The sequence below is a fragment of the Oryza sativa genome, chromosome 6 (assembly GCF_034140825.1).
Source record: "Oryza sativa Japonica Group chromosome 6, ASM3414082v1".
Lineage (NCBI taxonomy): Eukaryota > Viridiplantae > Streptophyta > Magnoliopsida > Poales > Poaceae > Oryza > Oryza sativa.
This window is the reverse complement of record NC_089040.1, coordinates 27418151-27443525: the sequence shown is the minus strand read 5'-3', so window position 1 is coordinate 27443525 and position 25375 is coordinate 27418151. Positions and strand designations below refer to the sequence as shown.

At 43.1% G+C, this 25375-nt stretch overlaps 3 protein-coding genes and 1 long non-coding RNA gene across 8 annotated transcripts; 2 read left to right on the top strand and 2 right to left on the bottom strand.

Moving 5' to 3' along the window:
• On the top strand, positions 1–4455 carry LOC4341683 (uncharacterized). Of its 3 annotated transcripts, XM_015785795.3 has the most exons (8): positions 1–258; positions 827–1031; positions 1235–1436; positions 1584–1777; positions 2262–2415; positions 2964–3128; positions 3686–4138; positions 4213–4455. In XM_015785795.3, the coding sequence occupies exons 1-7, from the start codon at positions 87–89 to the stop codon at positions 4130–4132; spliced, it is 1539 nt and encodes a 512-aa protein (XP_015641281.1). In that variant the 5' UTR covers positions 1–86; the 3' UTR covers positions 4133–4138; positions 4213–4455. The 3 variants fall into 3 exon arrangements, 2 of the variants coding, with proteins under 2 accessions (XP_015641281.1, XP_015641279.1); XM_015785793.3 differs by having other exon boundaries at positions 3686–4455; XR_010742211.1 differs by lacking the exon at positions 1584–1777 and having other exon boundaries at positions 3686–4455.
• Positions 4456–7168: 2713 nt separating this feature from the next.
• On the top strand, positions 7169–10178 carry LOC4341682 (uncharacterized). The gene is made up of 5 exons (XM_015786323.3): positions 7169–8082; positions 9003–9060; positions 9153–9236; positions 9316–9457; positions 9551–10178. Exons 1-5 carry the CDS (start codon positions 7476–7478, stop codon positions 9944–9946), a joined length of 1287 nt encoding a protein of 428 aa, XP_015641809.1. The 5' UTR covers positions 7169–7475; the 3' UTR covers positions 9947–10178.
• A 3116-nt stretch (positions 10179–13294) lies between these two features.
• LOC4341681 (cytochrome b561, DM13 and DOMON domain-containing protein At5g54830) lies at positions 13295–16443 on the bottom strand. The gene has a single exon (XM_015785883.3). It carries the CDS (start codon positions 16303–16305, stop codon positions 13603–13605), a length of 2703 nt encoding a protein of 900 aa, XP_015641369.1. The 5' UTR covers positions 16306–16443; the 3' UTR covers positions 13295–13602.
• Positions 16444–18801: 2358 nt separating this feature from the next.
• LOC9269806 (uncharacterized) lies at positions 18802–25028 on the bottom strand. 3 transcript variants are annotated; one of them, XR_003242954.2, is made up of 6 exons: positions 24906–25028; positions 24237–24802; positions 23748–23867; positions 23354–23467; positions 19327–19445; positions 18802–19213 (listed from the first exon to the last, which is right to left on the bottom strand). It is a non-coding gene; the product is annotated as an uncharacterized lncRNA (long non-coding RNA). The 3 variants fall into 3 exon arrangements; XR_001546977.3 differs by having other exon boundaries at positions 24237–24947; XR_001546978.3 differs by lacking the exon at positions 24906–25028 and having other exon boundaries at positions 19327–19442; positions 24237–24816.
• Positions 25029–25375: the final 347 nt, after the last annotated feature.

Below are 25375 nucleotides of genomic sequence, written 5' to 3'. Positions count from 1 at the left end.
AGTGGTGGTGTTACACTGACAGCTCGCTCGCCAGTTGACGCTTCCACGGAAGGCGCAGCAGAGTAGCCGGCTAAGCCGCCGCCGCCATGCGTTCCTCCGCCCGCGGCCGCGGCCGCCTCCTGCTGCTCCTCCTCCTCGCCGCCGGTGCGCCGGCGGCGCCGGCGGCGGCGGAGGTGGCCACCTGCAAGGCGTGGCTGGTGCAGTCCATCCCCACCGACATGCCCCACCTGCGGCGCGTCCCCGGTGTCCTCTCCACTGGTAACCACAGCTCTCTCCCTTTCTCTCCGCCCATTGCGTGAGCGCGTTCGTGTTCTTGGTGAGGCGAGGCGAGGCGGATCGGTGCTGTCTGGATAGGGGATTTGGGTTTCTTGGCCATGCCGATTTGGGGTTTGGGTGCCAAATGCTGGAACGTGTTGCAAAGATGCAAATCTTTTAGAGTGTTCTGTTTGGTTTGCTCCAGTAGTAGCTCTACTCTGTGGATTGGTAGTATACTAGTATGAGATATTCTTAAGTACGGAACTATATCTTTTTGGGCTGCGCATTTGATAATGCTGGTGTAGTGGTGCTCGGTAAGGGATTGTGGATTGCTGCAACTTCTGTTCAGCTAATCTGCAGTAATATTTGGGATATGGACAATTTTTTTTATGGATGTTCTTGATATATGATTGGTGATTCTAGCACGGTTATGTTAGGATTACAAATTTCTTGTTTGCGCATTATGTGGTAAAACATCAGAAGAATGCAATTTTGGATATTTTCAGTATTTATCTTCATTTAGATAGGGTTGCTGTCCACTGGATGCTGATTTCTAATTGGTCATCTGCAGCGGATGTGCTGCAATGGCTATCTGGGAATGCTACAAAAAGCCTGGATGTCCTTGCTCAATACTGGCAGTTCTTAGCTCAACCTAAGAACCCTAAATCAGGCGATTATGGGTACTCTGAGAGTGAAATGGTAAGGTTCGGAGCTGACAAGGGGCAACGGGTTTATAAGGCACTGGAGAAAGCTGCAGATCGTAAGATCAAAATCAGGTAAGTGTTGATATCGAAACTGTAGTTTATACGGAGTAGTTTGTTGACATCACAGTTAATCAGTAATTTCTGTGTCACATGAAATCCATATTACCCAGTGATAGCATTGGCATGACATCCTGCACTAAAAACAGTTAAATCTATCATGTGCATAGAAGTCTAAAATGAGTTATTTTTGTTAACGAATTGTAGCTTCTTTACAGGATTGTGCAACACTCTGGATTTGCGCCTGATTTTGACAAAGAGAGTGCTGATCTCGCTGCAGGAAGACCAAATGTACAAAATGTAACCTTACTTTTTGGTGATTGGTGGGGCTCTGGTGTTGTGCATGCAAAAGTGTGGATATCTGACAAAAAGGATGTGTATATTGGATCTGCAAACAACGATTGGAAATCCCTTAGTCAGGTATATATAAAAGCTAAATTTTCCTGATAAGAATGTTACTAAATACTAAATATTGCACTTACCAATTTTATATTAATTTGAAAAATTGTGCCAAAAAAACATAGTTAAGTGGAAGCTGTCTGAAACTAGATTTGACTTATATTGCAGGTGAAAGAGCTTGGGATTTATTTTGCTGATTGTCCACAGATAGCAAAAACTGTGGAAATATACTTTCAAAATCTTTGGAAACTTTCAACTCTCAACTCAACTGCTTACACCAAAGTTGCCTGGGACAAGCAATGGCAAGCTTTTAGAAAAGTGCCATGCTGGTCACATTTTCTAAAACCAGAAGAAAGATGCAGGTCTATAGCCTTCTCTGTAGTTTATACTGAGTTAGTACATAAATTCATGCAAAACCAAACCAGTACCTAAATGGCAACACATTAATACATTTTATACTAACCAGTCTATCTTTTTAATATTCTGGTCTAACTTCTCATAACACCTTGCTCAGTAGTGGATGGAGATCCTTTAAAGGGTTTTATCCACACTATGCTTTTTTCCGTCCCTCATGTAGCTTAGTTGACCTCTCCCTCATCTCTAGTCTGTAGTTGCTCCAGATTATTTTTATGCTTTCTCATGCATGTTATAGGGCATTATCTGCTTTATTTAACATTTGAAACATTTAATATATTCGATGGTTGCTAACTTGTTACTATGTACTTTCAGCCTGTCTTGCATTTCTCTTTCATCAATTGCTCTAAATAATATTTGCAGGCGTCATTCTCTTATTCTTCCACACAATTTTCTTGTGTTGAATATTCTCTCATATTAATATGTCAACAGGTCACCTCTTCCACCCTCTGTTGATGTCCCATATGTGGATGGCTATCCGTCACTTGCCAATCCTAAAATGCTTGATTTTTCATTTGAAACCCCTGGGTATAAGAGCTCTACTAAGGAACACCACTTGAGCTATCTTTCATATGCTCCTCCTGAGGTAATTCAGATATTTCCCTCTTTTTGAAGAAAATAGCTTTTAGTTTTTGTAGCACACTATAAACAGCAGGAAGTATGCTAGCCAGTACGGTTGTTGTTTGTCAATCTATAGCTGAAGCATGCATAAATCATCCATATTTTTTCCCCATAAATTACCAATATTGTAGCCAAGATAATTGGCGCTGAGAAATATTTGCCATTACTCCTAGTGGTTGTGATGTTGGCCATTTCTTTAGTAACTCACCCAGTAGAAATTTCCGATGTCCAGAAATTATTTTCCTTAGGTTTCCAACCTCCCAAAGTTTAGGCGGAAAAGGACGGAAACATCTGCTCCTTAGATGGCAAGAGTATCAAATATTTATTCAAGTTGTATGATTCATTAATTTATAGTGGTGTGCTTCTTTACATGGCATTTTATAAATACTGCATTGGTTGATGATTTAACTTCTATAAATTTATTCTGCTATTGTGAGCTTTGAAACCCAAGGGGCATGATATTAACACATCCAGTATGTTGAATTGTTGATTCGATTTGTTTATGTATTGCAGCTTTCATTTGACAAGTTCCAGGCAGATGAGCAGGGTTGGCTTGACACCATCAAGTCTGTCAAATTCGGGGGAGTGGTGCGGATAAGTACTATGGACTGGCTGGGACAGTCGCAATATGCAACTCAAACAGTGTTCTGGCCATCCTTGTCATCAGCAATATCAGAGGTATTTCCATTTAGGTTGAATACATCAATTTTGTTATGAACAATAAAGGTCACTTTCTTTAAGAATGTTCTTCTTTCTACAAAACCGCAGTAGTATACTGGATCACTTAACAAGTATTTGACTTGTAGAATGCAAGAAGGTAGTGGCGACAGAATTGATATTACTACTAGTATATAAGATCCTCCAAGCATACCTCAGCTGGTTAATACTTCTGTAGTTATGTGTGGTCAGTTGGTCACTAAAATCTTCATAGACGGGGCACTGCTGTTTACATGTGACTGCAGCAACCTACAGATGCCCAAGTAGTGCACTATCATGAGTAACCATGATATACTAGACTACTATTATCTGTGTTTTCTATGACTTGAACACCAAGATTGCTGATACCAGCACGTTGGGAATTGATACTTTCCTTACTTTGGAAGCCTAAATGTATCTAACATCACTGAGCTCTATATTTAAATACGTTTTTTTCTTTTAACTTTCTTCTTGTAAAGTCTCTATGCTCAGCAATTGTGTGCCCATGTACTAATTGAGTGTGATCTGATTATTGATAGGTAATATTCTCAAAGAATGCAACTGTAAGGATCCTCGTAGCCTACTGGACGCACTTCATCCCGAACACCGAAAAGTACTTGAAGAGCCTTCTATACTCAAACATCCTCTGCACATCTTCCAGCTACAACCACTGCATGGGCAAGGTTGAGATCAAATACTATGTGGTTCCTGGGTACAACAAGACCGGACCTGCATTGGCGCAAGGCGCTGCGACGGGGAATCGCTACCCTGATTTCACCCGGGTGAACCATGGCAAGTACGCCGTCAGCGATGTGAGGGCGAACATCGGCACCAGCAACCTCATCTGGGATTACTTCTACACCACAGCCGGTGTCAGCTTCGGAACATACAGCCCCGCCATTGTTTCGCAGCTGCAGGATATCTTTGATGCAGATTGGTTTTCTCCATACACTGTACCTGTAAAACCACTGGAAGCATCTGCATAATATCAGGTGATCATTTCAGTTAGGAGTAGGTCTTTTTTCACTTATTGCCAATAAAGAACGTCACGGAGTGAGCTGGACAGTTGCAGGACAGAAACGCCATTCAACAGGAGATCACATGCATCAACAACATTAGGAGTTTCACTGCTCGTTTTTGTCAAGAATCTGCAGATATTTTTTTTTCGTTTCTCCAATAAGTTAGTTTACAGAAATTTTACTTCCCAGATGAGAAGTGTAAACTTTCAGAAAACATTGTACAAGTGTAAATTTTACTACCTCTTGAGCATTGCCTCATCTAATCAATTTGAGAGCATCGAGTTTATTCAGAGTTTTCTCCTGTCAGTGAAAAGTGTAAAACCCGACATTATTTCTGAATTATGATTATGCTACTGTACCTCAAACTGCATACCACCACACCTTCCATTCCAAAAGACATTCAGAAACAAAACCTGACAAGAATTTCCACAAAAACAATAATTTCCTGTCCTTACACAGCCATTCAAAGCCAACCAAATCCTCAACAATCAATCATTGTGCATGCACACACAGATCACAGGCTGCTCCCATGGAGATGGAGTTGCACCCTATCAACCCATCCCCCCCCCCCCCTCTCTCCCTCTCCTATCCATCGCCGCACAGTGCTTCCCTTCCCTTTTTGGTGAGGGTTACCGCTACTCGGCGATATCACTGTTACCCGGCGATAGCACCGTTACCTAGAAAACCGTGAGGTTACTTTAAAAAACTACGAGATTTCAAAATTTAAGTGTAACCGCACGATATTGCAAACCCCGTCTTCACATCGACATTGCTGTGAGGAAGACGAAGACCAAGCAAACCTTCCCCCAATCAATGGAAGAACCGTAGAACCCATCGTTTTCCTCGATCCCAAAGCCTCAGGGGAGGTGACAGGATGCGAGAAACACACAGGCCATGCATGATTGGTCATCTCTGAATCTCTCTGATCTGTGGTCACTCTCACTCACACCTCTACCCTCTTGGCTTATTGATGATCTCTCTAACCACCTCCAACGACTCGCGTTTATGAGTTTCACATGATCTCTCGCGATCGGTACATAGGAGTACAGCAAACTGTGGCACGAAAATGTGTTGAAAAAAAGCTCTCGTTTGTGTCCTGGAATTCCATGATCTGAGATTACCCTGAAAGCTGCATCCTTGTACTTGTGCTGAGTGATGATTGGAGAGGCGTTAGGGTGCGTTAGTTCTGGGGGATTGGGTGAGAAAAGGACATCGTTTTCCGTGTGCACGCTTCCCAAACTACTAAACGGTGCGTTTTTTTACAAAAATTTTCTATAGGAAAGTTGTTTTAAAAAAAATCATATTAATCCATTTTTGAAGTTTAAAATAGTTAATACTCAATTAATCATGCGTGCGCTAGTGGCTCACCTCGTTTTGCGTATCTTTCCAATCTTTTTTATCTCTTTCTCCTTAAACACAGCCTTAAGTTTGGATGATCACTGAATAGTACTACTCATCTTCTACCGTGCCAACGTTTCACCTACAGCTGATTAAAAAACCCTACAGCTTATTAAAACTAAAAATAATAATATATACGTAACATTTTAATATGTACTATGTTTTTAGCGACTTAAAAATCAGTAATACTGAAAAGAAGTAAGATAAAAAAAATAAAAACCAACTCTAAAATTAAGTTTTAAAATTTAAATTTTGGCTACGGCCGATAAGCTAAAGAACAGAAATTTCTCCGCGTCCATTCCATGTGCTACGTTTCAAGAGTTGTTTGGATTTGAGTTAAGGACCTTTCCAAAATTGAGTTTCAGTTTCAGTTGATAATTATTTTAAGAAAAAATCCAAGAAATATTATTGATAAGTGCCCAATTCAAACTGGGCACTTGTCAACGGCCTTTCTTCGATTTTCTCTTTAAACTTGAGTTTGAATTTGAATCCATTTATTTCGTGGGAGGAGACGCCGACCGGTCCAGTGGACCGTGTCCACCTACCTCGGTGGGGCCCGGTTTCTGGAAGCAACCCGACCAATGTCTCTCGGCGAGGGCGAGGCGTACGGGCGTAAAGCGGTAAAAGGTGCGTGGGCCAAGCCCATTTAGGTCGCTGTGGACTACACCCTCCACCGGTAACGGGCTAATAACGGCCAGTGGGGCAGGGGCTGTTCCCCCATTCAACTTTCATGAGCTGATCCACCTGTTGATCCGATCTGTCTCATGAAACATGTTACTGTTCCTTTTGTGTTGTGCTAACTTCTACTCCATTCGTTTCATAAATAATGTCTCTTTAGATTTAACAAGTTCATAGAAAAGTGTAACAATATCACTCATTTTCATAATATGTACTCCATCCGTCCCAAAATATAAGAACTTAGGATCAGATAGTACATTTTCAGGTATTCAGTATATCTATATTCGTAGTAGAAATGTTCCATCTGATTCTAGGGGTTGGTTTGGTTCGTGGCCTAAATAGGCCTTACTAAATTTTGTCAATACTAAATTCTGGCAAGTTTTGGTATGACTAATTTTAATATGGTAAGGTTGTGTTTGGATTGAAGCCAAAATAGCCTTAAGTTCACTATTGAAATGACCTATTTTCTTAGGCATGCCAAAATTTGGCTTCAAACCGAATAGACACTAAACACTATTAAAATTGCCAAATATTGGTAAGCCTAATTTAGGCCTCAAACCAAATCAGCCCTAGATTATTATATTTTGAAATGTAGGGAGAATGTTACTAGGATTCAGTTTGTGTAATGCAAAACCAAAAAAAATAAATAAATCGCAGACGCCTTGCCAAAATGTACCCGGTCGTTTTGGACAACCACCATGAGAGACAGTGAGATAATGCCGGGCCCACATGCAGGCAAATACGACCAAGTATTGCATCCCCCATGTTTTCTTCCTCAAGGACACCGAAATATAAAAAATTAAAAACTAAAAAAACACTAAAATTCGAAATGAGAAGTAAATAAAAGTATGTATAAAACACACAACCCAACCAACCACTACTCCTCTCCTCTCCTCTCACCACCAACCTCCTCGTCCTCCTCTCCTTGGATTCCACTCCTCTCGACCACCACCACCAGCAGCAGCAGTAGCTGTAGCTTGCTGCTGCAGCCTGCCTCTCCTCGATCTCCGGGCTCCCCTCTTGCCTCCGCCGTGGCGCCGTGGTGTGGTTTCTTGGTGAGCCGTGCAATGCGGGGCGGAAGCTGCCGAACCCTGGGCTGGGATTAGGGTTCTTGTCTCGGAGAGTCGGAGGCTTTGGTGTAGTTCTTGTTTGGATTTCGAGGCTGTGTGTTCTTGGGCTTCGAGGAGGAGCGGTTTTCTTTGGTATCGAAGATTTGATTCTTTCGGCGGCGGGAATGGCGGCTTCCATGGCCGGAGCGCCGAGGGTCCGGTCGCTGAACGTGGCGGAGACGGACGCGGACGCGAGGCCGGTGCTGGTGCCGGGTGGCAACAAGGCCAGGTCGGGCCCCGCCGCCGCCCGGAAGCCCTCGCCGAAGCCGCTGCGGAAGGCGGACACGGCGGCGAGGACGCCGGAGAAACCCGCCGCCGCCGCCGCCGCCGCCGCTCCTCCGGCCAAGGAGGAGGAGGGCGCCAAGAAGAATGCCGGCGGCGGCGTGGGCAAGGGCTCGTCCCCCTTGCCGTCGCCGAGGCGGGCGCAGCCGCAGCCGCCGCCGGCGAGGAAGGCGGCGCACGACGCGCCCGTGCACCTCAACCTGTCGCTCAACGCGTCCTGCTCCTCGGATGCCTCCGTGGAGTCGCTCCGCGGCCGGGACTCCTCCGGTGGGAGGCTGGAGAGGAGCTGGTCCAGGGTGGCGCCCGCCGTGCCGAGGCGGGGGAAGACTCCAGTGAAGGCGGCGGCGGCGGCGGCGGCGGCGGAGAAGGTTGCCGCCGATGCGGAGGTTGTCGCACCGGCCACACCGGAGGCGGGGAAGAGGAGGTGCGCGTGGGTGACTCCGACCAGTGGTGAGTTCTTGCTTCTTGGCTTCTTGATTGTATCATTATTTGATTTTAATTTGAGTAGTAGGGAATATAATTTGTGCTTAGTTCATACTCCATTTATGTGTTGCAGCTTCTGTTATTTTATCATAATTTAGTATGATTTTCCACTCAGCATACTTATTGAGAATTTTGTTGTAAATATAGGCAAACCCTGCTTTAAAAATTTACCAGCAGACTAATGCTGGCTTCTTGACCCAAATAAAAATGACAAATTGATCATCTAGTTGTTATGTTGTTAAACTATGTTTATCCTTTTGGAGGTGGCTCCATCATTTTGCCTACATTGGATAAAGTGAGCATTGTCTCCTTTGTCTTGCCTATAAAGCGAGCACGTTCTCCATTGATGCCCTTTTCATTCTTACTACCTTCAAGGGTTTGTTGATTCCGTGTTAGGTGTTAGCATCTGGTTATCACCTTGCATTGTTACTTCCACACAGGCCTAATATGTAATTAGCTCACTAGGCTCTAGTTTGATTCATTGAATGGACATTCTAATAGAAAATGATGTGTTTTGCTGTATAACCATCACTTGATTAGTCCCAATTCAGAGTTTTCTGTTGCACGTGCTTGGTAGTCATCCTGCCATGAAAATCTGCCAGAATTATCTTGCAATGAACTGAAACTATCAGAAATTGGGTAATGAAAAGGCCACTCTACCTATAGGTAAAATGATAGGCTATATATTAATGGGTAGCTTCATCTATACCCCAAGAATACTAAAGCTTCAGGTAGGATGCTTGCTTTGTTTGACATTGTCACATGCTATGGTTTCCCAGATCTTTTTCTTTACCTTACTGATGAAGTATTTCTTGCTTTCTGCATCATTTGTCATGAAGAAAGCTGGCTTTTCAATCTCTTACTGTCCATTCATTGTCTCTGATCAGATCCTTGCTATGTCATCTTCCATGATGAGGAGTGGGGTGTTCCAGTTCATGATGACAGGTATGAAAAATTGTGAATTCATGTATTCTTTCATTCTTGTTATTCAAAGAAACTGACAGTCTGAGAATGTCGAATCATGACCGATTTCACAGGAGATTGTTTGAGCTGCTTGTACTGTCTGGTGCATTGGCCGAGCTCACATGGCCTGAAATTCTTAAAAGGAGGCAACTTTTCAGGTATGGATTCTCTAATGTTACATAGTAGAACTGAAGAAATTATGTACTTTGTTCCTAACATCTGTGCCAAATCTTCCAGGGAAATTTTCGTGGACTTCGATCCTGTTGCTATCTCTAAAATAAATGAGAAGAAGCTTGTAGCACCAGGAAGTGTTGCCAACTCCCTTCTGTCAGAGCAAAAACTCCGAGCAGTTGTTGAAAATGCTCGACAGATACTTAAGGTTAGAAGGCATGCTTGATCATACACTCATACCTAGTTACAATTTCAGTTATGTATGTCTTGATTGAAGTAACAAGGTTCCCTCAAAACTCAGATTGTAGATGAATTTGGATCCTTCGATCGATACTGTTGGGGCTTTTTGAACCACAAGCCAATAGTGAGCAAATTCCGATATCCAAGGCAAGTCCCTGTCAAGAGCCCCAAGGCAGACATGATCAGCAAAGACATGGTCCGAAGGGGTTTCCGAGGCGTGGGCCCAACAATCATATATTCCTTCATGCAGGCAGCAGGGCTGACCAATGATCACCTTGTCAGTTGCTTTCGGTTCAAAGAATGCAATGAAGCTCCAACTCTTTGCACGAGTGATACTAGCAATGCAAATTCAGAGGCAGATCTAAGTGCAGATGAACTGAGAACAAAAATCTGCAGCAAGGAGATGGCTGCAAAAGCAGAGCTGTTGAGGACGATCGGTACGCTTATCATTTCATAGGACCATGTGGAACAGTGATGCGGTTACTGTACCTGTATTGCCCATGTGTAGGTTGTGTGCTAGGTTATCCTCAAAATGAGTTTTAGGGATCAAAATGCTTTTGTGTATAAATCATTTGTGTCAGTAATGCAACCCAGTTTGTACATTGCTACCGGAGAGAAGGATGATGACCATTTTACTGATGCAGAAACTGTGAAAAATCTTCCTCAATCAGTTAACATTTTTTTCTCCAGATCATTGCTGTTTTTACTCAAGTTTTTCCTGCATGGACAAATTTATCTGGTAGGATGTTATGATTTGGAATTGTAATGAGCACTGCTAGATTCCCTGTGGCTGCTTGCTACAGGGCACATTTAAGCAGGTGGACCTGAAAAATTATTGATATGATCTCATATGATCATATCTGGATTGCCTGAAACCTAACCATGAAGGCAGTTTATGCATGCAGAACTGCAGGATACCTTTTCTGCGAGGACATACAGCCACAATACATGTGATTGGTCTGGTTTACAGTATCTCTATTTGAAAATTGAAACACAAGAAACACGGACGCTTGTACACAGTAAGAATGACAATCTGAGATTCTGGAAGTATTTGTTTCTAAGTACTAGGAGTAGGTCACAAGCAGTCCCTACTGCAAACTGTCTGTTGGATTTTTCACATTTTTTTAGTGTTGTCGTTTGTTTAATGTGTCGTTATTGTGCCACTGTCTTGCCAGAGCAAGACAGGTTTTGGTTTGTTCTATCCGAGTTCATATAATATGTGGATAAATAAATAGTCTTCTACTCCCTCCGTTTCACAATGTAAGTCATTCTAGCATTTCCCACATTCATACTGATATTAATAAATCTAGACATATATATCTATCTAGATTCATCAACATCAATATAAATATAGAAAATGCTAGAATGACTTACATTGTGAAATGGAGGAAGTACTACTATTATTTGAGTTCATATAATATGTTCATGGCTAATAGTCCAACCTCACCTAAAAAATCCAATACCATCATGGATAAGCACAACCATATTTGACTTATTAGTCGACCTGACCTTACCATAAGGACAAATTTTACGGTAATCTCTACTATCAATATAGAATTTTTCTTAATCTTTTTCTCATCCAAGGGATCCTATGTATTTATAGCACCACATAAATTACTGCTAGTAGAATAATTTTCTAGCACCTATAAGTTTATAACTCATAAATATATTACCCGTATCACTTCTACTTGCAATAATGCTGGTACTACTACAATACTTTTAGTAGAGAACACTGTAAAAATAAGAGTTACTATTGTGTAATTTTGCAAGCAGCAAAAATTGCAAGTAGACATCACTAAAGTTAGGTCAGTTCGACTAAAAAAAATCTCACAAGAATATGAAAGATAATGAAATGGTAATCTAAATTCAGGGATAAGCATAGCCAGATAAGCCAGGAAGCAACATGTGGCCTGCTCCTCAAATTCTGCATCATGCAGGTTGTGCATTGCAGGGACCATCTCCATCAAACCAGGCAGCAGGCAGGCTGGAGTGGAGTGGACTTAACCAAATTGTGGCAGTCGAGGAGTGTTCATGATTCAGTAAATGCAGGTCGACTTCATCAGCAAAAAAACCAGAACCAGTTCAGTTGAAAGCCAAGGGGTAGGTCAAAAGTGATCCAAAATGGGTCCTATGCAAATGCAATGGCATATGATTGGAGGTATGAATCTTGTGTACAACTCCTTATGCTTCCAAAAATTAGAGGTGAAACCAGGAGATTATGAATCTTCCTGTCCATGTTCAGCATACTCCCTCCGTCCTAAAAAAATCAACCTAGTCAAGAATGTGATATCTCCTAGTACAATGAATCTGGACAGCCCTTTATCGAGATTCATTGTACTAAAAAAAAATGTCACATCCTCTCCTAGGTTTAAGTTTTTTGGATGGTGGGAATATGCAGTTTAACCGTGAAGTAAATTTCTCTATCATGGTCAGGATAAAATAACCATCCGGAGTAAATTGATAGATATTTTATTTTTGAAACCTATGCCAGCTTTGCTGGTTTTATATTAAGAAAAGGGAGAACTGTACAAGGTCACCGAAGTGCAGAGAAAACAAGCTGAAAAGAAACAGCATCAGGAGGGCAGGAGAAGAAAAGAAACGAAAACAGAGTACAGGGAGCAGGGAGGATACAAGTACAACTAGGGACTGCTTATGGCGCTATTCTCACTAGGTAGATAGACATTTTTTTTTGTTATTGTTTCTCAAAGATGAGGTATTAATTTCATGCATGGATTTCTCTAACACCAACGGAATCATTACCATAGTATTGATTTCAAACATGGATTTCCTAAAAGAACACAGTTCTGTGTTGCTCGAATCTAACACAGATTGGTTTTGGAGTTCCAACTGAACAGTAGTTCAGACTGATAAACATAGTGTGGTTCACTTGTTCAGGAATTGGGCCCATCAAATGACACTCTCTTCTACAATCTATTCATTTTCAGAGTCTAGTTTGGGCCTTACCAAACTACAGAATCATCCACCTCAACCAAAATTAGAACTAATCACATTTCTTCAAAGGCCCATGTCCATGATCCATCACAATAACAAAAAAGAAGAAAAGAAGGCTTCAGACTCCAATGCAAGGACAGGCAATGCACTAGTCCTGCATATTTTTCTCTCTTCCTGGCAACGGTGGCAAGCCAACTACCAAGGGATCCCAGATCTGAATGGAGGATACCCAACTAAAACAAATATAGACCTAACATGCAGCTTGACGTCCATATCACTTAAAACACAATATAATACGCTGCAAAACAACAAAGGAGATTGTAGAGAGTAGTACCTGAAATTGTTTTTGTTTAGAGCCAACTCATCGTTGTAAATGGACAATCCACAGGGTCAACAAACTAAAGTACATTAGTTGAAGTTGGAAGACATGTAGACAACAACCTTGGAAGTTAGAACAGATGTGCGTGTCAGGACGGCATGAAGCAATCCGTGTATGGCTGATAAAAAAAGGTTAGCACAGTTGCTTTAGCATGAAACTATATGCATTTCTAGTAATGTGGCATAAAGTGTGTTGCTTTCAGTTTGTCTATCACATCAGTTGAGTTGAGCAGGCATTTCAGGATGCAGAAAGGCCTAACGTTGGGCCATCTCCCATTGGTGCCAAACTACCAAATGCTGAAATGCATATCAGCATATGAATTGGCATGCACAAATGTCAAACTTACCTTTCTGAAGAAACAAAGCTCAAACATAGCACGGACAAGACAATTTCAAACTGCAGATAGCCCTCAATTACTTTGTACAGTTGCAGCATTGGTCTGATGTAAAACATCGTCAGGTATGAATCACAAAGTTAACAATTAAAGAAAGTGTAGCCTTTTCTTTTAGCTATACCAAAATTGTACAAATATACATACAGACCATAGTCACTACCAAGTTAGGAGGTTTTAAAAGAAAAGGTTGACCTAAGTCCAAATAAGATGAAAAATAAAAACCTATTCTACACCCTTATGAAGCCAAATTGGAAGCTCTCTCCAATTCCAGGTACTAACAGATAACTTTAACTATAATCCCTTAATGAGACATATATAACTCCATTTTTCACTATCTATAAAGAATCTGATCTAAAATCCTCTTATGTATACTGAAAAAGAAAATTTATCAACCTTTCAGTGGCTCAAGCTGCACCTCCATTGGTTCAATCGAATCAGACTCCATTTTAGTGGACTGCAAAAGATCAACTGAATCATCTTCATCAGTGTTGCCAAGCACCCATTTACCCGAAAGGTCATCTGCGCCGCCGCCTCTTCTTCGCCTCGCCGCCATGAACTCGAGGTAAACAACCACCAATGTGACACCCACAACCCACAGGATCAACCCACATGTTAACCCCTTGATGTTCTTGCTGCCATACCTGTCACCAAGATGCTGCAAGCCGGTGAAGAGTGCAATGGCGCCGACTACCACAGCTGATCTCCCGGTGATAATGTGCAGATACTCCCAGATCACCCTGTTCTTCATTGGCAGAATTTCGCCATTCTCCGCGAGCAAATGCGGTCGGAGATAAGCATTAATCGGTTGCAGACAAGCGAGAACAAATGCCGCGGTGCCGATCTTTGCGTGCGTGGATTTGAAGGAGAAGCCACGGAGCTCAGCGATCGCGAAGAGCAATCCCAAGAACATGACGGCCATGGCTGAGGATTGCAGGTAGGTGTGTGCCTGGAACCATAGGTCGCCGCTCTTCAGATGCTTGAGGTACCTCGCCGCCATGATCCCGCCGGGAACGAGGAACCCCCACGCGACGAACATCATGAATCCATGGACGGCGAGCACCGGGCGCAGCTCCTCCTCCGCCTCCGCCGTGCCGGCGAGGAGGAGGACGCGGACGGGGCGGTTGCTGGTGATGGAGTGCATATTGCTCACGGTCAGCTGGCCAGACGACCACTGCGAGCCCATCGCCCAGATCACCCGCAGCGGCGTCGTCGGGTCGACGATGTTCCTGCACTCCACCCTGCCGGAGCACGACGGCGACAGCGGCCGCGTGAGCTCGAACACGATGGCGCCGTTCTCCGACCGGCACCTCGTGTGGGTGAGGTTCTCGCTCGTCTCGTGCACGCCCGCGCCGTCCTCGCCGTCGATGAAGTAGGAGGCGACGTGGCCCGTGCCGTTGCCGTCGATCCACCCGACGTAGGCGTAGCTGTTCACCATGGCGCTCCCGAAGCCGACGGCGAGGTAGCCGCTCTTCCGCTCGCCGCGGGCGGCGATGTTGATGGAGTCGCCGGAGAGCGTCCAGAAGAAGGTCACCTGCTGGTCGTCGAGGAGGACGCTGTTGTTGTACATGTCGCTGAGGCCGCCGTCGACGACCTGGATCTTCCACCCCATCTTGGGGTCGTAGAGCGACTGGTAGTACACCACGTCGGGCGTGTTCCGGTCGGGGAGCCAGACGAGCTCCGCCGGCGCCGCCGGCACGCCCTCGGCCCTGGCGCCGCCGGCGAAGACGACCTCGGTGGCGTTCCGGGACGTGGCGTTGCCGCCCACGGCGTCGGAGGTGATGTACAGCGGCGCGTCGTGGCCGGCCTCGACGGAGAAGGTGACGGGCACGCCGCGCTCCACCTTGAGCAGCGGCGCCTCCTTCTTGTTGATGTAGAGCACCTTGTCCGGGTTAGGTGGGTTGGGGTAGTGCAGCGACGGCCCGGCGGTGACCACCAGCGGCGTGTTCCGCTCCGCCGTGATCCTGTCCTGGTCCTCCTTGTCCTCGGCGTCGAGCGGCCCGACGCACCCGCCGCTCGCCGACACGTTGAGCGTGGCGAACCCGAACGCCGTCCCGGCCGGCGCGCCGTGGCCCAGAGGGAGGTAGTATGGCTGGAGCGAGTCCGGCGGCCGGAGCAGCCCGATCGCCCAGATCACCGTCATGTTCGCCGTGGCGTTGACCGGCACGTCGTACTTCTTGTCCGGCGACACGAGCGGCCGCGAGAACCGGACGAACGAGACGCCGTCGCGGCGGTGGCCGTACACCAGCCGCGTGTTGTTGACCGCGCCGGCGGCGGTGTCGTTGCCCTGCTCGTAGATCGTGTCCGGGCAAACGCCCTCGACGGCGCCGTCGGCGCGCACCGTGCACTCGCTGTACTTGGTGACGTAGTAGTCGTCGGCGAAGGGGAGGCCGTCCTCCGTGAAGCCCGTGACGGCGACGTCGGCGCCGATCATGGACGGCTCGGGCGCGCCGGGCGCTGCCCACCCGAACGCTATGTAGTACTCCGACCCGACGGCCGCCTCGAGGCCGATGTCGATGGAGTCGGAGGTGCCGTGGAGCGTCCAGCGCACGCGCAGCCGCGGCGAGAGCTGGGCGCACGAGTCGAACATGGTGGGCGCCTCGGAATCGGCGGAGGAATCGTTGGAGAGGCGGACGAAGCCGAAGAGGGAGGAGGTGAGGGGGTCGAAGGCGGCGAGGACGGGGACGAGCGGCCAGGACACGCCAGGGAGGAGGCGGAACACGAGGGACTCGGAGAGGAAGGTGCGGTTGAGCGGGTCGCCCGCGGCGGGCGCGCCTCGGGCGAGGGAGTCGAGGTCGGGCCCCTCGGCGCGCCACCACCGCGCGGAGGCGGACCCCGCGAGGAGGTCGAGCGCCGCGACGCGGAACGAGCAGCCGTCGAGCACCTCGACGCGGCCGCGGAGCTGGTGCTGCGACATCCACAGGTCCGCCTCGTACCCCACCAGGCTAGTGTTCGTCCCGCACGCCGCCGCCGCCGCCGCCAGCGGCGGTGAAGCCAGGCAGAGGAGGAGGAGGAGGGTGAGGAGGAGGGGCGCCATGGCCGCGGCGCGCGCGCGGGCGGGGTGGTTAGATCGGAGGAGAGGAGTGGGTAGCATGGAGGCGATCGCAATCGCGATCACGCGGAGCGGCGGAGGAGAGGGGTGGGTAGCATGGAGGCGATCGCAATCGCGATCACGCGGAGCGGCGGAGGCGGCGGCGGCGAGGACGTCGGCGTCGGGACGAAGTGGGGAGGCGGCTTCCGACCGGGTTGTGCTCGGCTTTGTTCCGCGCGGTTTTCTGTTGGTGCATGGTGGGACCCACCTGTCGGTGGGACGAGGCTCGCCTAACTCGTTTTGTTGTAGTATAGAGAAGGAAGAAAATACTTATTCCCTCTGTTTTAGGTCACGAGACGTTTTAACTTTTATTAAAGTTAAACTACTTTAAATTTAACTAAGTTCATAGACAAATATAGTAATATTTATAATATTAAATTAGTTTTGTTAAATAAATAATTGAATATATTTTCATAATAAATTTATCTTGGGTTGAAAATATTATTATTTTTTTCTACAAACTTAGTCGAACTTGAAGTAGTTTGACTTTGACCAAAATCAAAACATCTTATAACCTAAAACGGAGGTAGTACATCCGTAGTAAAATACTCCCTCTGTTTCTAAATGTTTGACACCGTTGACTTTTTAGCACATATTTGACCGTTCGTCTCATTCAAAAAATTTTGTGAAATATGTAAAGCTATAAATATACATGAAAGTATATTTAACAATGAATCAAATGATAGGAAAAGAATTAATAATTACTTAATTTTTTTTAATAAGACGAATGGTCAAACATGTTTAAAAAGTGAACGACATAAAGTATTTAGAAACGGAGGGAGTATAACTTAGGATCAGATGTGATATAATCTGCTACTAATAAATCTGGACATACACTTTCTCCAGATCTAGTACTAGAATGTGTCTATAGTTTGGAACAGATGGAGTAATGACTTTTCTTGGTTTGTAAAGGTGTAAATTTTGTACAAAACCAAGGTCTTGACAGAAGGGCTGCAAACAGGTTTTTGACACACTCCTGTAGTTTCATAGAACTGCCCATTGTTATGGCCAAATAAGATATTATAATTTGATATCATATTGAGGACTAATGAGAGCTCCTTTAAAATGTACATGGATTTTACAGAATTTTCACATGAATGAATAAATTCAAATCCTAGGGGGGGGGGGATCTATTAAGGGCTCCTTTGAAAAAAATGGATATATGGGGGAATTTTATAGGGTATATATTAATCCTTTGTAAAAATTTCCTAAGTGCTTGTCGGATTAAAGGAATGAGGCCTTTAGAATTCCCATAGAATGAAATAAATCATAGTAATTTTGGACGAAATCTATAATAAACTTAAACCTCTTGAAAAATTCCGTGGTCTCAATCTCTCTCCAAATTCCTGTATTATTTTCATGTAAAAGCACCTAAACAATAAGATTGAACAATTCATGTATTTTGGCATTTCTTATGACAAAGTTGACATGCCAACCTGTAAAGCATCCAAACAATAAGATTGAGGGCCTGTTCACTTTGATGCCATTTTAAACCTTACCAAATTTTAGTAAAGTTGCCAAAAAAGTGGCTACATTTAGTTTGATGCCAAATTTTGGTAACTATATAAGAAATCCTGCCAAAATTTTGGCAAGTTACCAAAATTTTGGCAAGTATACCAAAATTTTGGCATTGCCAAAATTTGGTAAGGTTTTTTTTGGCATCAAAGTGAATAGGCACTGAAAAAAATTCATGTATTTTTTACATTTTTTATGATAAACTTGACATGCCACCCTGTTTTATGTTTTTTTTTTCTATTCCTGTGTTTTTAGAATCATGCGTTTTGAAGGAATTATAAAATCCTACAGTCCAAACTCCAAACAGGCCTAAACGTTGAATTGAAGCTACCGAAAATGAGATCGTGCTGTTCGGAAAATTAATTATTCCTGTGTTTTTAGAATCATGCGTTTTGAAGGAACTATAAAATCCTACAGTCCAAACTCCAAACAGGCCATAGCAAATCACATTACAAGTACACCGCTCAGCTTCGATATGTTATCTGACGAAACGTGTCTAAAGATAACAGTGATTAGTAGGTAATGTCACATGTTAGTTGGTGAACACTGAACTGTATTAGAGTTCTTTACAACATTCATCAGGTACAATAATAGAACGTTTGCCTATGCAATCCCCTGTATTATATTGGAGATTCAGGACACGTCTGTCCTAGCTTTGCATTTGTTTTCATGGAGATTAGACAAGTGACAGCTCCTTTGATTATCCATTATAATAGTAGTCCATTACCTTGTATTTGGAGGTTTGCAAAGCTTGCAGAAACTTTGAACTATCCAAGGTACCGGACAGCAAAATAGGAGTAATTAACATGGAAGATGACAAGAGCAACAACCAAAGTACTCATGGGCAGCACTAGTACTACTGTACTAACCATTCTTTTTCAGTCATTTGGTACTAATAGTACCAGTGTACTACCAACTACTACCAATGCTCTTTGGGAGCCTGTAAAAGATGAGATCTTTGGCATGGCAAAAAATGTCCAAATCTGCAAAAGGAAAATGATACCTTGGAAGCAAAGAATTTGTGTATATGGTCAACTAATATTGAGCGTGACGTTTCTCCAGGAACACTGGAAATAAAGGCGCAGTTTGGTACTACTGACAAAGAAAGGCTAAGGAAAAAATGCAAAAGTTTTGAAATTTTCCCCTAAAGCACAAGCTTCTAACCATCCTGAAAGTGACATTTCAATAGTTCCAGCCGAATAAAAGGGAGGGGCAAAGATTGTATGATTTGAAGCTGTTATATCCTTCAGGACCCTTCTTGCTTGAAAGGAACGGTTTGAATTCAGTGAACACCAAATCCCCTATCGCGATGGACTTGCGTGCGAGAATTGGTTGCACACATCCTCTAAAAACTCAGTTATCACCAAACATACTCTTGCAGAATGCTCCATGTAAGCTGAAAAAAGAAATAAGGGGGATGATCAATACAGTAATAAAGTATAATAGATTTCAGCATCATTTGCCTGAATTTTTCAAAATGGAGTTATCCCTAAATTAATCAGTCATTACCTGCAGATGCATTTGCCTTCTATGACAGCAACTGTTAGAAATTATCAATACTGCAGAAGCAGCCTATGTTTCACTTCTTTTCAGCTGTTGTTCCCTCTTCATCGTGTGCACCTGTACTGCTGAATAACAGGGCAGTGTGGATGTTAAAAATTATACAGCACATGAATTTGTCTAAGTTGTTTTAGTTTTATCTGGAGAGAAGACACATACACATTATCTCGCTGTAGATGGACAGATAGAGATGAATAACAACAAAGACACAATTTGGATGTTAAAACTATACAGACAATGTTTTAAAAAGCGGTATGCGGTTTCGTGTAGTCACCCCACCCTACCCCACCCTATAGCACTTATGCGGCATAATTGGACGCTTATCCGGTATACTCAGCCGCTTATACGGCTTAAGCGGTACAAGGTTGGGGCACCCGTTCCTTGTATGCTAGTCTTGTAGACCTTTTCTTTAAACACTGAATTTGTCAAGTTGTTTCTGTTTTATCTGGTGAGAACTGAGAACACATATATATACGTATAATCCACTGTAGATAGACCGTATACTAAAATCATTCAATTTACTGTCTAGCTAATCCCAAAATCACAACAAGGGTGGGTGGAAACAGGCAATATCTAAAGAGAGCATGTTTTGCAGTTAGGCTGAGAAAGAAGTTGCAATTAACGTCAGATACCACATGCTTAAATCGGTGCTTTCCAGAAAGAAATGGAAGAATCTTTCTACAAATGGCACTACAAAGGTACAGTGGTAATGCCACTTTTCACATTAATATATGAGCAAATCTCAGAAAGAGAGTACGGGATAAACAACAACAAGGTATTGTAGAATATATTAGAATGTGCCTCCGAGAAGTATATTTTTATTAAGTTTGTTCAGCTTGACAACATCTTATTTGTAATAGAAACCGGTAATTGGTAAAATACCATCAATTCAAGACAAGTTGTTTTTAGCACACTTCACATTGACAAAACATTGTAAGAAAAACTCCTAAAACACCAATGTTCAAATCCTTCATGGGAGAATGAAAATCACAATAGCTTACTGGAAAGAGAAAATAAAACACACTGCCAATGGAAGAATTTCCCACATGAGATGAATTGATGACAGATACATTATCTGATAAGTTTCCAGTAGCTACTTATGGAATCACGCGACATAGCATCAATAAAGACATACATAACAGGCTCGTAAAAAAGCAATGTACTTAAGTGACCAAATTCAGTGACAGGGAAATGATTGTTATATTACTCTCTCCGTCCCAAAATACTTGTCATTCTAGGTAGTTTAGTATGGACTAAGGTCTGAGAAAAAAGACTATAATATCCCATATTAAATGGTGTATCGTTAGGAGCGGAGTAGTAGTTCAGGGGTAGAAAAGGAAGAAATTTGAATATAAAGGAATGGATGTGACCGCTAGTACTTTTTAGTGACAAGTATATTGGGACAAATTTTGAATCCTAGAAAGACAACTATTATGAGACGGAGGTAGTAATATTTCTCATTGCAAACTGTATTCATCACAGCGTTATTTTAGTGTCAACTTCACACTTACTGAATATTACTATTACTTGCATGTATTGTAATCCGTGAAAGACATTTTTGGTGGAAGCAGATGGAACTTTTGGTGGCAGATTGTTTACTCATGCTTGCTAAGGATGTAAACATGTATTAGGGCCATTTAACATTCAGATCTCAAACCAAACCTTACATTTACTCATGCTTGCTAAGGATGTAAACATGTATTAGGGCCATTTAACATTCAGATCTCAAACCAAACCTTACATAGTGAAAGTAAGTCAATAGTAATCCCCAGAGAGAGATATTGACTCACAAATGTTAAAGGCAGCATGTCTATAACTTGGCGCAAAAAAGCAAACCGTCCTTCAATCGCATCTCCATCTTGTTTTACTTGTATATTGAAGTATTGAATTGAGCCAAAGGACATTTGTTACTTTATTTGTGTCAGTTTTTGCGCACTCTTATTCATTGTCGGGTTCATCGACCCAACTTGCAAGTGACCATCACTAAATGGTGACATCAAGATTTATGAAGTGGATATATCCTATAAATTAGCTGATGAAGCTTGAGTAAATACATGCTTCAGTTCGAGAATACGTTGAACAAAGAAATTAGGAGTAAAAGGCAGCAATTTGGCCACTTTTTGTAAAAACAGATATAACTAAAGATAATGAAATATAGAGAAAAAATGTAGTATCTCCTTAAGTTACTTGTATGAAGTGAGAGAGGCGTGAATGGGGTATAATTACAAACATAGGGACATTTTTTACATGATTTTACACTCCTACCACAAGTCCTTAACTAAAACACAATTATAACTATCTGGACTTTTCCCGAAAGAAAATAAAGATAATCCTGTTTGGAGGATATCCATGCAGTCTTTGTGAACCCTTTTTTCATGTGCACATATATATTCCCCTCCGATCATAAATATTTGATGTTCAGGACAAGATTTGGTCAAATTTCTAAAATTCCGGACATCAATTTTATATTAGAATAAGTTCATAAATCTAATAGGCTTATGATATTATGATATTACTTTCTGAGGCAAATATTTTGTGTATGCCATTCTTTTTGTTTTTAAACTAAGCATTTGAGAAATTTATTGACTGTGAAAGTTTCCAAAACTTGACCAAATCTTGTTCTAAACGTCAAATATTTATGGCAGGAGGATTAGTTAGTTCAATATTTCAATCATTTTGAAAGTAAACATATACTGAGCAGACTGAAGTAATATATATGCATAGCCCATGCCATCCTCAAAACTACAATAATTCACTTCAATGCGTAGGATTTGACGATCTGGAGGAACAATTTTCTTGCATTCAATTGCCCATCTAGTAGGAAGATATGACCAATATACTCATATACATGCGCTACTAGTTGACACAAAATAAATAAAGCTTATTATTTTATCATGAAATTTAAATAATGTAACTCTACACACATTGATGCAACCAAGAACATAGTTTTTATGTCAAAGCGACGGATCTAGCAGCCCGATGTGGGACAATAAAGCGTGATCACTGGCGCATGGGTGTAAATTAAGAATTCAGTTTTATACTGCAAAAGAAAAATAATGAGATAAATAAAACTGTAATTTGTTATCTTTTTCTTTTATCTATAGAATGCTTTGGAACGATACATAACGAAAATTTGGTGTGCAATGGAGGCATATTCGCTCCTCATAGTGGCACAAAACATGCAAAATTGCAAGGCTTGTTTGTCTCATCGATCTGCACAATATTGCTTAATGTGGCATGTTCAACTTTAGCAGCATTGATATATTTCTCACTTATATAATTTGTATTATCATTTTCCCAATCAAAGTTCAGTAGAGAAAGATTAATATTTATGTTGTAGTGCAATCGATCGAAATAACCCACGTATGTACTTAATATTTGGGAAAAATTAAGCTCCAGTCTGAAGAACAGTAAATAATGGAGATAGTTATGGATCCCACACATTTGTAAAACAACATGCATGCATGGACATTCCTTTGCTAGCTAGGGGAGAAATCATACAAAATGATACTCCACCTAGCACCTAGCTAGCTAGCACCAAAAGGGAAGTATTATTTCTAGCATCATGGTTGGTCTGAACCTTGATTATATGCTCCTGATCATCTAATTACCCACACAGGGTCTAAATACACCCCAACTAAACTGTACAGTCTATCATCAGATGATAATACTTGGAGCATAACCAATCCAGCCTATGCACTGCACTGAAGCGTAAAAAAGAATGTTTTGATCTCATGGTATGACCTTTGAATGCCAAACAACGCATGCAGCTTTCTTTCACCCCGAATGTTGCAGTACTAGTGCATGCACTTCTCAAAAAAAAAAAATGTTGCAAACATTTCAAAACTTCAAATAATGTTTGCCTCCAAATCCAAGAGCAAATGCAACTGTAAGTTCCCACACACCTCAAGAACTTTTAAAAACAAAACTCAAATAACTCAGTCATATATAGTTTTTTGCATGGATATATATTTACCTTAGTATTGGTGATATTGCAGAGACTTGCAGCTAGTGCTCCTGCTGCTGGTGGTGGTGGTGGCTTAGCTTGCTTCTGCTATCCATTATATCATGCATGTAGTAGTTTATCATCCTGAAAGAAAAAGGAAGGGAACAGCAGCAAATGGGTCACTCAGACGACTAGTCTCAGGAAGCTAAGCTTGGACCACTTTCAACACTAAGCAAGTGAATGGATGGTAAAACCAAGCATACATGCATCAAAAGGCATCCAATTTTACCCCTCCTCATCATCAATAATCCCTTTCTATGGAGAGATAGAGAGATAGATAGATAGATAGATAGATAGATAGATAGATAGAGGGGGGGCCAACCAAAAACCAAAAAGGCCAAATGTGTGAGAGATATATACAAACCATCAGATCTGGCCAAAGCAAAGGCGAGACCACCGTCCTTGCCAAATATGGTTCTCCTCCTAGTGACCTCCATGCTCCATTTTTGAGCCAGCAGGAGCTCACCAAGCCCAGCTAGCAGCACTGGATCATCATCATCAGTTCATCATCAAACGCCAAGAACCCTTAATTAAACAACCATGAAAATAACTAAAGAAGGATTAATTAATGAGCATTCTAGGTAGAGAGTAGAGAGCAGTAGGGGGAGAAGATGAGCAGAAGCACTGAGTGTGAGAGTGAGAGAGAGAGAGAGATAAAACTATACGGAGAAGTGAATGATGAATACGGAGATGAGAAGCTGTGCAGTTTTATTCTGTTAAATCCTTACAGTGGAGCAGTGTACTGGCCGCTTCACTACTCACTGATTCAGCTCCCAAGGCAAAGGAAGAGATCGAGGAAAATTACTACAGTACTCCATCTCTCATCAGAGAGGATTGAGAAGAAGAAACCTACCACATCAAATGCTCATCTTTTCTCCTCCTCCTCCTTGCCATCACTCCATCAGCAGCAGCATCATATCAGCAATAATCGCTGATCTCCTCGGTAGTAGCTCCCCGGCATGCAAGGCTGTGATGACAGCAAGAAAGAGATGAAATCGAATCAAGAAGAGAGAGAGAAAAACAAACAAAAAATGTTTTGCGTGCATATCTAGAAGATAATGAAGTGACATGTCCTTGCTATCTCGATCTCTCTGTCTCTGCACAAAAAAAAGAAAGAAAGAAAGAAAAGCCACGCGTGTCGGCGCGGGTTTCCACCAAGAAATTCAGGGAAACGAGATCAAATCAAATCAAACAAATTAAAAGATGGCTCCTCTCCGGAGATGAGAGATCGACGCGAGATCGGGGCGGGGGATGCGGGAGGGAGTGATGAGAGATGCTGACAGAAAGAGGAGCGAGCACGCGGCGGGGGCAGGCATCCCGCCGATGGCTAGCCGCCGCGCCGTGTGCTCACTCTCTTCTGTCAACAATCTCGCCTTTCATATGCTCGATCCCGCCCCGCCCCAAGATCGATCAACAAACCTGCACTGCACCCACGTAGTAGTAAACAAGAAGCATCACGCAGGGGAAAAAAGAAGAAAAAAGATCGGTTCTTTGCTTCTCGGATCCGGTGAGAGAGAGAGACCGATCGACGACGGTGGCCGTACTGGAGCTAGGCAGCAGCTGCAGGGAGATAGAGAGAGAGGGTACAGGATTATTACAGGAGAAAAAAAGGAGGAGTTCTTGGTGTTTGGGGTGCACTGAATGTGAATGTTGGTGTGGGGTGCTGTGCCTAATATAAGCTCACCTCTTAAACTCGATCTCTCGATCAGGTTCGGCTCACCGGGCTCCACTGACACTCAAGCTAGAGAGGTGGGGCTGTGGGGTTTTCAACCTCTGCTATAACGACCCTATCATTACAGACGTTAACGTGTAAATTAATAAAAGGGTGATATCCCACATATTAGTGATTGTAATAATAGTGATATTATGATGGAAGATCCTCACCCGGTAAGTTGAAGAGATGTCGGCACAGGGTAGAGTGCAGTGAGACCCCTTACCCCCACCAGTAGCTTATCTTTTCAGTATTTGTTTTTTTCTTGACCTTTGGCAACA